At 34.1% G+C, this 12,636-nt stretch overlaps 2 protein-coding genes across 2 annotated transcripts; one reads left to right on the top strand and one right to left on the bottom strand.

Annotated features, from left to right (window-relative positions):
* The first annotated feature begins 1,898 nt into the window (after positions 1-1,898).
* On the top strand, positions 1,899-7,734 carry LOC141713450 (endoplasmin homolog). Its single transcript, XM_074516880.1, has 15 exons — positions 1,899-2,073; positions 2,660-2,780; positions 2,860-3,013; positions 3,103-3,183; positions 3,276-3,387; positions 3,501-3,627; positions 3,714-3,852; positions 4,811-4,946; positions 5,066-5,265; positions 5,365-5,580; positions 5,676-5,841; positions 6,054-6,195; positions 6,282-6,432; positions 6,569-6,973; positions 7,250-7,734. Exons 1-15 carry the CDS (start codon positions 2,007-2,009, stop codon positions 7,496-7,498), a joined length of 2,466 nt encoding a protein of 821 aa, XP_074372981.1. The 5' UTR covers positions 1,899-2,006; the 3' UTR covers positions 7,499-7,734.
* A 1,143-nt stretch (positions 7,735-8,877) lies between these two features.
* On the bottom strand, positions 8,878-10,515 carry LOC141713449 (thaumatin-like protein 1). Its single transcript, XM_074516879.1, has 2 exons — positions 9,621-10,515; positions 8,878-9,322 (listed from the first exon to the last, which is right to left on the bottom strand). The coding sequence occupies exons 1-2, from the start codon at positions 10,379-10,381 to the stop codon at positions 9,112-9,114; spliced, it is 972 nt and encodes a 323-aa protein (XP_074372980.1). The 5' UTR covers positions 10,382-10,515; the 3' UTR covers positions 8,878-9,111.
* Positions 10,516-12,636: the final 2,121 nt, after the last annotated feature.

Below are 12,636 nucleotides of genomic sequence, written 5' to 3'. Positions count from 1 at the left end.
CATTTAATTTAATTTTAATTAACGTAATTATTATTTTAAAAATAAGACAAGAGATCGATATTTTAAATCAGTTATCTGTAGTTAATTTTTTTCGTAAAACAAAAATTACTATATGTGACGTTAAGTTTATAGAATAAAATTTTTGTATTATTACATAAAATCCGGTTATGTTAATGTCAAATAATTGATCTCGATTCTCAAAAACACAATTTTTTAAAATAAATTCCGTACCCCGCGTAGCGCGACTTTATGTCATAATTAAGAGTAAACCCTTATAAAAGGTTATTCATTTGATTATATACTAAATTAAATAATTTATAATTAAGAGTACTGTATTAGTACAAAGTACAATATTACAAAATAATTAATATTTGCCTCTACTTATTACACTATATATTATTTAATAACCTTTTTTAATAATAATATTTAAATATATATATATATTGGTCCACACAGAACATCGTTAAAGAATAAAAATGGTTATATACCGACATAACATATAACATTTAATTAAAATGATAGTTATTAAAAGTAATTCCAACTCTTCGATATAACATTTAATCTCTCCATTCATGCAACAAATGTTTTATGCTGGGCTCCAAATCCATTTATTAAATTAAAAAGGACCTCTCTTTATTTAATTTTAGAATAATTTTCGGGGGATATACTAATCAAAAGGGACACACACAAAAATTGGTGAGCAAAAAAGTTAAAATTGAAATATTTCGTAAATTAGATTGAAAAATTTTAACAGGATTTTGTTGAACAAACTAAAATCAAAACTCTGCTTTCGAAAAACATTATAAACTATAAGTGAAGACTCGGAAATTATAAATTAATTTCTCTTAAAAATTGGACTTAGGTATGTTTATGAATTCGGCACCTTTATCAAACCGACCCAATTCGACCTTTTTTCGGCTGTTTAACTGAATTAAAAAAAACTCGATACTTGTTTGAGTTATTTTTTTTAAAACCGAATTAAATAAATCGAATACGGGTTCTAGATTTTTTCGGTCAACACAACTGAACCTGATTTAAGCTAAAAAAATTCGATAATTAATATATATATATTATATGTAATTATATATTATTTCGTGCATGTGTATATGATAATTATGACATGATATACATTATCAAAATTTTAATATTAATCATACTTTTTTTTTATCGTAGGTAACCCGCAGCCGCTACCCTTCGGGTGCGCACTGGGTAAACCTACGGGCTCACGCAATAGCCTGCAAACCACGTGAACCAAGGTAAACCGCATTTAAGCGACAGGCTCTGACTCAGGAGGCATAATTATAAATTCTCCTCCCGTGGGATTCGAACCTGTGACCAAGAGGATAGTTTTCCTCTATTTAACCACTGAGCCAGCCCTTGCGGGCATACTTATATAATGATACTATGGTTGTAAGTCATATCTATTTTAATTTTAATTAATTAAAATTTTAAAATAAATGATAATATACATTAATATCGAATTATTTTTATGAAATCATTTAACCCATTCAATCCCATCAAAATTGATATACGACAGATAAAATTTGGTTACAAATTTATGTTTTTCTGATTAAATTAAAAAAATTTAAAAAAATTTAATTTACTTAATTCTTAAAAACGCCTCTAATCCGTTACGCATTCTAGATCACCCCGGGCCGGAGTTTCCAAAATTTATTTGTTAACTAACTTGTATGGGAGGGAGAGCTATCGCGTCGCACCCAAACAAATACACCCTCAGCTCTTCTCGTAGACGCTTCCAGAAACCCATTTTGGTAACTCCACGTATCATTAAAAAATAAAACCCAATAAATAGTCGCCACGTAATCATAATTCCACGGTGGCAGATCCAATCCAATCAAATGACACGATTTAAATACACCGTGTTTGGTTAATCAATACTCACCCTCACTCCATAACAAAAAAAAAAACTAAAACCCCATAATCATCATACTCATTCATTTCATTACTCTCACTCACTCACTCAAATCAGTGGCAAATTCGTAAATATGAAGAAGTTGACAGCACCTTACGTTCTGTTCCTTTTATGCCTTCTATTTCTTCTTCCAGATCAAGGTATTTTATTTTGCACATCCTCTGATTTTAATATCTTTATTCACTTGTATTTTATTGATCTGCATTATGTATTGTTTTTTATTTGTTAATTTGATTTTGTTGTGATTATTGTTTTTATATATGTTTGTTATTATAGTCAATGCTATACGTAAATTTGATGATGTCTTCCAGTTGTAGTGTCGATATATTGTATAGAACGAGAATTTTGTGTTGAGTATCGAATTTAATCGAGTAACTGAATTAGAGAACTAAGCTATGCGTGGAAATTGTTTTGCCGATTTTAAAATGTTTTTTGAGGTTTTTATTTGTATGATTCCTTCTGTTTGAGAGAATGTTGCAATGTTGAAAGTGAGATTATGTTTTAGTAGGGGTTGAATTTCGGATGTTTTTCGTTTCGAGGCGAGTTTTTCTGGTATGATTTTTTCTGTTGGAGAGAATGTTGCGAGATGTTTAAAGTGAGATTATTATTTAGCAGGTGTTGAATTATGATGTTTTTTGTTTCGAGGAGTTTTTTTAGTATGATTGGAGAGAATGTTGCGAGATTATTTTTCAGTGAGTGTTGAGTTTTGGTAATGGTGTTACGTAGGGAGGAAGTTACATGCGAGCGCAGAAGATGATTCAGAAGGGTTGGTGGATCCGCCAAAGGTTGAAGATAGAATTGGTGCGGTGCCTCATGGTTTATCCACTGATTCTGATGTTGCGAAGAGGTATGTAACTATGAATGGGATTGGTGATATTTACGAGCATATATATAGCAAGCTCACTGTCGGATTTGTCTTGTTTTAGGGAAGCTGAATCAATGTCCAGAAAAACTCTCCGTAGCAATGCGGAGAGGTTTGAGTTTCAGGCTGAGGTTTCTCGGCTTATGGACATTATTATCAATTCCCTTTACAGTAACAAAGATATTTTCTTGAGGGAGTTGATATCCAATGCCTCTGATGTAAGTATTTCCTCCTTGCTATATTAATTTCATTATTCTGATAACTTATGTGACGGATTTTTTTTTTAACGAACAATTATTGTTTTCAGGCACTGGACAAAATTAGGTTCCTGTCACTCACTGATAAGGAAGTACTGGGCGAAGGCGAAACCGCCAAGCTTGACATCCAGGTAGGTTTTTATTATTGCTTTTGTATGTTTTTTTTTCTAAAGTTATAACCTGTATGGATGTAGAACTTGTTTTTATGATATGGTTTTTGCAGATCAAGTTGGACACCGAAAGGAAAATACTTTCAATTCGTGACAGAGGTATAGGAATGACAAAGGAGGATTTGATAAAGAACTTGGGAACCATAGCTAAATCCGGAACTTCAGGTAAAGCTAGTGCTAATGCCTCGCTCATAGATTGAACATCTCTACTCTTGTTCTTTTACGATGAATTAAGGAACTAATTGATATCTTTTTTTCAACTTTTTTATGTGTTTTAGCTTTTGTGGAGAAAATGCAAACAAGTGGTGACCTTAATTTGATTGGGCAATTTGGTGTTGGCTTTTACTCAGTATATCTGGTTGCAGACTATGTAGAAGTCATTAGCAAGCACAATGATGACAAACAGTATTATTTTTGGACCTGTACCAGATTCTAGTCATCATACTTGTCTTTACCTTAGATGCTTATTAATGCTACCCTATTTTCTGCAGGTATGTATGGGAGTCGAAGGCTGATGGCGCGTTTGCAATTTCAGAGGACACATGGAATGAACCACTAGGGCGTGGAACTGAAATCAGATTGCACCTGAGAGAGGAAGCTGGGGAGTACTTGGAACAATCTAAATTAAAGGTGTGTATTGTTCTCTATCTTTATTCTATATGTTGAGAGCACATACTTGTAAGAGAGGACTTGTACTAGTTTTATGTGGCTACAAAGTTTCATTGGTTTTTAAATTTAATATTGCTATTTGATTTATATATGTAAACGACATCATACGACATATGCAAGATGGATTGCAAATCTTCAAAGTACTAGTCAAATAATCACAAAGTCCTTGTCAGTTTTTGTTCATTTGTAGACTAGCCATTCTTCTTCTCCTTTGAGTGTCTGTCATCTGAAACCATTCAGGAGAATGGAATACATAGGTAATCCACCGCACTAGATGCACATTTAAATTTTAAAAGTCATTGCGTCTGCTGTATTTCTGTTTCCTAAATTGCTGACAAGAATCAAAGGGAACGAAAGTTACTTTTTGTTCAATGAACTATAATTAAAAACAAACTTATGGCAATGCGTGGAATAATATGTTGACTTACCTACCTGTTAAGTGAAGCACCACAATTTCAAAAAACTTCATTATAATGCATGCTACCTGATTCACATACATTTAAATGCATGATTATGTTATTTGAAGCAATTGTACAGATCATATATTCAATTCTTTCTTGTGATAATGAGCATGTTGGTAGCTAATTCCAGTATATAGGTTTTTTTTTTAAAAATAACTAATAGTTTACTAGTATTTTTTTTATATCAGTGGTATATAGCTAATTATGTCAAGGGGAACTGTGTTGGATATCTAATTGTATGGATTTCCCTGTATGTAACAATATCAAACATACATGTAATATTTGCTTTGGGTTTCAACTCGAATTGCTAAAAATCTAGGAAAAAGACTGCTTTAAATATTTTGCTAATAATAGTTAAACACAAATTGCAAGGTCGAAGTACACTGTGGAAGGCTCTGAATGATGATAGTTGACTGTTACGAAGAGTTTAATGTTTTAAGTTGCTGTTCTGACTGCAGGAATTGGTAAAGAAGTACTCCGAGTTCATTAATTTCCCCATTTATCTTTGGGCCAGTAAAGAGGTGGACGTAGAAGTTCCTGATGATGAAGCTCCTGCTGATGAAGATGATTCTAGCGATGAAGAAGATGAGAAATGTGTGTGCACTTTAGCTGTTTATACTTATTCAGCTTATGTTAATGCATCACGTTAGATATTCTAACATCGTCTACTTATTGTTCTTAATGTTATCATACTGTTTTTTGCCTGGGTACAGCTGAAACCCCCTCGGAGGAAGATGGGGATGATGATGACACTTCTGAGAAAGGGGATGATGAAAAAAAATCGAAGACCAAGACAGTCAAAGAAACAACCTACGAGTGGGAACTCTTGAATGATGTGAAAGCTATATGGCTACGAAGCCCTAAGGAGGTGACAGATGAAGAGTATGTAAAATTCTACAAATCCCTTGCAAAGGTAAGCCGCTGTTTGTTTGTGTATAAAGGTCAACTTACTTTGGATTCTACAATTGTTTTTAGCCTTTTCTTCTTTTGACATATAATTTTTTGTCTCCAGGACTTTACTGATGAGAAGCCTTTAGCTTGGAGTCACTTCAATGCTGAAGGAGATGTTGAGTTTAAGGCTGTACTTTTTGTACCTCCAAAAGCTCCTCATGATTTGTATGAGAGTTACTATAATGGAAATAAGTCTAACCTGAAGCTTTATGTTAGACGGGTTTTCATCTCTGACGAATTTGATGATCTTTTGCCTAAATATCTGAATTTCTTGAAGGTAACACTTTGGTCTCTCAACTTGTCCAATCATTCTTGGTATCTTGGCAATATGTGACCACTGATTGATTTGCTGATATGATTCTTTCTGGTTAGGGACTTGTTGATTCTGATACCTTACCACTAAATGTCTCGAGAGAAATGCTTCAGCAGCACAGCAGTTTGAAGACGATAAAAAAGAAACTCATTAGGAAAGCCCTTGATATGATACGTAAGATCGCTGATGAGGATCCTGATGAATCTACTAACAAAGAGAAGAATGGTATGGGAATATCGAAGTTTCAATGTTTTTTTAATAATATTGATAGCTGTCAATACATATGGGTAGTCCTGCAAGGCTGCAAAACAGAGTTCTGTATGTTGGGTGTTGAATGAATCCTTGTTCTTGTTATAGGTTTGGTAACTTAATATTGGTACTTCCTTTGTACTCTCTTTATTTCCTTATTCTATTATAAATTATTAATTATGGTGCAGATGTTGAGGCATCTGATGAAAACGATGAGAAGAAAGGCCAATATACAAAATTTTGGAATGAGTTTGGCAAATCAATAAAACTTGGAATAATTGAGGATGCAGCAAACAGAAACCGCCTGGCCAAACTCCTTAGATTTGAGAGGTATTTGTATTGTAGTTTGTATGAATCTACAATGCAGTTTCATTCTAGCCTGTGTGTCTAATTGTCAAATTTATTGCTCATTGCAGCACAAAGTCGAATGGAAAGCTAACTTCACTTGATCAGTACATAAAGCGAATGAAATCTGGCCAGAAGGATATCTTCTACTTGACAGGAATGAGCAAGGAACAGTTAGAGAAGTCTCCATTCTTGGAAAGACTAATTAAGAAAAATTATGAGGTGCAGTTTGTGCTCGTATATTGTTAAAATATGCCAGTCTTCTTTTGGTGTTATGTTTCTGAATCCTCTCTCTTTAGCGCTGTCTGTCACTCAGTAGATATGTGTTGTTTCTAAAGTCTGAATTTTTGTCTTGCAGGTTATTTTCTTTACGGATCCTGTGGATGAATACCTTATGCAATACCTAATGGATTATGAAGACAAGAAGTTCCAGAATGTTTCCAAGGAGGGTTTAAAACTTGGTAAGGATTCTAAAGGCAAAGAACTCAAGGAGGCCTTTAAGAATTTGACCAAATGGTGGAAGGGCATACTTGCTAGCGAGAATGTGGATGATGTGAAAATAAGCAACCGTTTGGCTGACAGTCCTTGTGTAGTTGTAACGTCAAAATTTGGTTGGAGTTCAAATATGGAAAGGATCATGCAGTCTCAAACTCTAGCAGATGCAAATAAGCAAGCATACATGCGTGGTAAAAGGGTTCTTGAAATTAACCCGAGGCACCCAATCATCAAGGAGCTTCAGGCAAGAGTTGCAAAGGACCCTGAGGTAACTTTTTTTTTCCCCCTTTTTTTGGTAAATTGCAAGAAATTTAAATATTCATGCACACTTTTGTCTTTAAACCATTGACCTCTTATTACTAGGGCAAAAGACCTTAGATTCTTTCTTGAGGACTAATTAAAGTTTGTGGATATTTTCATTCAAATTTGCAAGAGAATGCTACATTACTTACCATGTTCTCATACTTATTTCTGAATTATTGCCTCATTTTATTTTGACTAGCATGATAGATGTTTGCAATAAGCTCTTTACTTCTACCTTCAGGATAAGAGCGTAAAGCATACAGCGGAGCTCGTGTACCAAACAGCGTTGATGGAGAGTGGCTTTGTTCTCAGTGACCCCAAGGATTTTGCGTCCCGCATATATGGCTCCGTGAAGAATAGTCTTAATATCAGTCCTGATGCTGCACCTGAGGAAGAGGATGAAGTTGAGGAAACCAAAGCTGAGTCCAGTGTGCAAGAAGGAGCTGATATTGCCAAGGAGGATGACAGAGACATCAAGGATGAGTTGTAGACTGCTACATCTTTGGACTATATATCTTAATTTAGTTTTTTTTTTCTTTCCTAGTTCAAAGAGGGTACCCCAAAAAGTTGCAGTCTGTGCTAACTCGCTGTGAGGTTATGGAGATGGATTTTTTTTACAATTACGAGATGAGAGCTTTTAGAATTGTTTCTTTACTTCTAGATACTTTTGTTCTGTATCGAAGATCATCTGACTTGTTATATTTATATATACAAATATTGAGGCCATGTTTGCAGTCTAGAGAATATTCAGTTTTTAGTGTTAGTCAGTGAGTGCCCGCTAGCGCACATATGTGCATCTTGGAACATGGAAATGCCTATTCACTGCTGCTTTGGCAGATATGATGAAGGAATGTTGCTTGAAATATGGTAGCGGTAAGATTGATCAGATTGATCCTTAAAACCAGCTCCCAACAACCGCACATCCGAGGCTTTTGATTGCAGCCGACCATGGTAATAAACTAAAAAACTATAAAGACAGAACCACTAAAATGGAGGGCCTGCAGATGCAGGAGATCTCGAATTTAGACAGAAAAATATCTGATTCTCTCGCTACAAAGTCTACTAAACTAATCTCTGATCTTTCTAGGAACATGGGGTGTTCACCTATAACTGGAATGCTAAGGGCACCGCATAATTGCTTTCTGTATGACGATTTAAGATAATGCACTAGGCATCCGACATTGCTAATGCAGCTCTAGTCATATAGAGCTGGATTATATATGTGTAATGTGTATACATATAAATTACAGTGCGAGTGCTTGTGTAATAGTACCAGTTGACTTGCTGCTAAAAGAACGAAAATATTTCAATTTGACTTGAAACTCGAGAAGTTGCCATTGAAAGAGTATCTCCAATGGAGGAGTTAAACCAAGATTGTTAGTATTGTGAACTCATCAATAATACTAATATTATGCTATTGTCTCTTTATATATGATGTTCCTCTGAATTGGATTCACTTTTCACATATGCTCATTCCAGAGTATCATCAATCAATCTAAAATCATAGAATAACAGAAAACTAAAATGTTATAACACTTTCATTCCTAAATTAAGAATGCAGTGTCTCTTGTGTTATTTTATACCTTTGGTGAAAAAGAAGCCGATAAATACTACAGTGTGTGACTTTGTGACTTGTAAGCTTATTTAAATTCATACTTTCTGTAAAAAAAATAGGAATATATTACATTATCTATGTCATGATTCGTGGCGAACACTATACAAATTTCTTTGTACATTTTGGAACTATTATAACTACCAATCTTGTAATTCCAGTTAAAGTAAAAGGAAGAAAATTAAAGAACTTCCACCGAATCAGTATAAAATTTCCAGAAGACACCATTAGTTCTTTTCATAAAGCAGAGCTTTACGTTTCATTACCAGCTAATCATATACAGTAAAAACTCCAAATATTAAGAATTGAGTGATCGTGTTTGAGTGTTGATTGGATGCATTGCCATTATTTAGCATTCACAAATGTTTAATCGATTATATCAAAAATTTATCTACAATTTACAAATTGACTCAGCGTTTACGTACAACTGGAGATCATACGGTTTACATCGGCATTTAAAATCATGCCAGCCGTTGATGTGCACAAAGAAATTAAGAGATGCGGATAAGAAGGAAAAAGCTGATTAGGGAAGCAAACAATGTAAATTGCATGGCTAGATTTGAGTTAATCTTTGATGAATCTCCGATGGAAAAATCAGGAAACCATGAACTGCCTGGATTTTCTGGGGACCCTGAACCTGTACCAGTTGACGTTGTTCCTGTATTCATTGGCATTTTCGATGAATCTTTCGAAGATTTTCTACTGCAAAATGAAAACTGCATGCATCAGTAAATGTTCTTGACGGATGTAGCATCTTCTTCACTTAGGTTAAGTAACCGGTCCACCTAAGTGTAGTAATGGTTCCATCTAAAACCTTAAGTTGTTAAAGAAATGTTTCATATGAATCTTATATTATATTCAACAGCTTATTCTTGAAACCAATCAATAAATATGTAACATGAATCTTAATAATATTTACGAAAGCTATGTACGTGCATCATTCTAAAATATAGTGTAATACAGGTTAAATCAGTCTGTAACTGTAGGAACATATGTATACCTTGGTGAAGAAGGGCAGAATGTAATGATATAATCAGCTCCAGTACACGTAAAAGTACTTGTAGCATCGTCGTAAGCGTAGCTATAAGATCTAGGACAAGCCGACTTGAACATCTGCGAATACACAGACGGCTTACAAGTGTCTGGCGAACCATACGCACCACTGCAACAATATTCCGGGCTACCAAATGCCTCACATGCACTTTTGCATGCTTGTCCATCCCCATCTCGAAGCTCCGTCGGGCACATCCGGTTCAAATCAGTTATACAACCAGTTGAGCCGCAAGCACCCGATCCACCACTTGCTTCGATAATCATTGGCAAATTGTAGCCATCTACAAGGCTAACATCGTAAAAGTCTTGCGTACTTGGTCCAGACTCTGATCCGATTGTGAATTCAGCTAGAGTTGCTGGCGGGTTGGCTCCAGCACCATTACACTCTACCTGATTTGATCCACAATCACCTGTTTTGCAGCTTCCTTGACCGGTGTTTGAGTCAAAAGTACAATCTGTTCTGCCCCAAAACCGACCAGACCAGCCTGGTGGAGCTTGGAAAGTTCGAGAATCACCTGGTGTGAGCTGAAACCCGGTACTGTCTAGCTTGGTGGTACCTGCATTGGCTAATATTCCAGGCCACACAACATAGTCACACTTATTTATTAAACTGAATGTAGCTGCTGATATCGAGTTTGCCATATATAAAAGGAGAACGATGATATAAACAACTCTAGTACTACAAGGTTTAGACAAGACTTGATCCATATTGCAAACAAGTGTTTGGTGATATTCTTGAAACGGAAGAATGGTAGTAAAAGATTGATGTTGTTGAGGTTTGATGTTTGGTGAAGGAAAATGAGAGGTTGGTGAGATATATTGAGGTGGATAGTACAACTAAAACTACCTGTAAAACAACAACCAACCAGCTTTTATATAGTGCTGCTAAGTTTTCTTAAAGACAACTTCAAGTGGATGAATTAAGGGGATTTAGATGTCATGGTGACTGTTGAGTATCTAAAGTACCATATTTTATTGTAAGGAAGGAGATAATTTATGTACAATTTCGGAAATTAGTTCAATGTACAAATTACTCGACTAAATCTGTTGTTTCTTTCTGTTGCCAAGTGACTAATGTATACTCCATATAAGTTTAAACTGCATTTCTAAATAGAAGTATGTGTAAAGCAATTTGTATTATCAGTACATGCACGGATATTTCTACTTAATTATATAGATAAATTAATTTTGTAAATTATTAAAAGCATTTACAATATTAATAGATAGATAGCAAAGATAAATGCTAATTTAGGCTTCTGAGCCTCACATGTAACTATATATTTCATAACTCTTTATACATACAATAAAATTTGAATTTTTGACTTTGAATTTTTAAGTGATTATCATGACAACAACATTATATATATTCACAGCTCTAATTTAATAACTCATGAATAATTTAATTTATTCACAGCTCTAGTTCATACATAGCGACTAGTATTTAGACTTATTGTTGTTTCCCGACAAACAATGAACATAATACATCATAAAATGTCATTGTATTAGTGTTTGGACCTAAAGTTGAAATAAAGACAATTTGTTCAAGGATATGATTTAAAATGATTTTACAAAAAAAGCAATAAATATATTTGCTCGATCGGCAAAGACGTGAAGTTGGGGGCATGGTTGACCATGCAGAAATACAAAGCACAAAAATAAGTGACGTGCAAAGTAGCAATATCTACGCAGCAAAGCAACTTAATTACTCCTCATTCATGTGAGCCCATGCTACACGTACGTACATGCATGCATGTTTATCTCTTAATTTCCTCCTTTTAAACTCTCTCTCCCTCTCACCTAGCCGATATTCCAGATGCACACAGCTAATTTGCATATAATGAACTAATTACTAATACTATAAGTCTATAATGTACTCCTAGATTTACTAATGTACATAAGAAGAGAAAAACAACTTCAATTCAATTGTGCTGTCGACTTGACTCTCGATTTTTCTTTCAATTTTAAGTTCTTAGTAGAAACAGAAACATAAGATAATTGAAATTTAAAATGTTTGTTTTATCATTAATGAGTCCGGTTAACGGGAATCGAAAATTTAATTTCATATATAAGATAATAGCAATTTGGTTATTGAGAATGTGGACTTCATTCTCATCGGTAAATCATTCCCTAGTTCTTGCTGGGATAATAACATGTCATTCAAATTCTCATTATCTTCATACATTTACCTACCCCTTATTCCCATTTCTTATTCTAACTAACGATCCAAACATACCCTTAATGAAGTAGTAATTAATAATAAGTACTCTCTCCGTCCCGTTGAATTCTATACGTTTAATTTGGGCACGGAGATTGAGAAAAAATATAATTTTATAAAAATAATACAGGAAAATGAGTAAAATGGAGGGATCGGATAATATTTAAATATATAAAGTGAGTGTAGTAAAAGAAATACCGGTTATAAGTGTGATATAATTTTCTCAAAAAAAAAGTGGGATATAAATATTTTTTATAGAGTAATGCTAGATGTACAAAAAAAGTTACAAAAAATTGCCCCAAAATGATATGCCATGGGTGATGTGGCATAATAAAATAATTCAATTGGTGCTATTAATGTAACTGCAGGGAGGTCCATTTATATTTAACCCATAAATATGTGATATTTGTCATTTTTAACTATTTTGTTAACTAATTTTGTACCTCTAACATTTTCCTTTTTTATATTATAAAATTTTGAGACAGAAGAGTATTTAGTACAAATTTAATCGTGTAGTAGCGGTCAAGAGTCAAACATACTCCCACGCACAGAACAAAATTAAAGAGTTTTCTTATACCATCCAACCTCACAACAAGATTAATATGGAATCTAATGGAAAACTTTTTTGAGATGAAAGCTACCGGTCCCTTATCTCAAATGAAAGGAACTTGTTTTTTTAAAACTAAAGATGAATGTTCGTTAATCAAATCCAAATTAGAGGTTTCTACCAACCAATAAAGTAAAGAAA

This window comes from Apium graveolens, chromosome 3, assembly GCF_009905375.1.
Source record: "Apium graveolens cultivar Ventura chromosome 3, ASM990537v1, whole genome shotgun sequence".
Lineage (NCBI taxonomy): Eukaryota > Viridiplantae > Streptophyta > Magnoliopsida > Apiales > Apiaceae > Apium > Apium graveolens.
This window is presented reverse-complemented; position numbering and strand designations above follow the sequence as displayed.

Coding starts and splice junctions, on each gene's coding strand:
- LOC141713450 (XM_074516880.1), top strand. CDS start 2,007: ATGAAGAAGTTGACAGCACCTTACGTTCTGTTCCTTTTATGCCTTCTA. Junction 2,074..2,659: donor ATTTCTTCTTCCAGATCAAG/GTATTTTATTTT, acceptor GGTGTTACGTAG/GGAGGAAGTTACATGCGAGC. Junction 3,853..4,810: donor TGGAACAATCTAAATTAAAG/GTGTGTATTGTT, acceptor TTCTGACTGCAG/GAATTGGTAAAGAAGTACTC.
- LOC141713449 (XM_074516879.1), bottom strand. CDS start 10,381: ATGGATCAAGTCTTGTCTAAACCTTGTAGTACTAGAGTTGTTTATATC. Junction 9,323..9,620: donor TTCTGCCCTTCTTCACCAAG/GTATACATATGT, acceptor TTCATTTTGCAG/TAGAAAATCTTCGAAAGATT.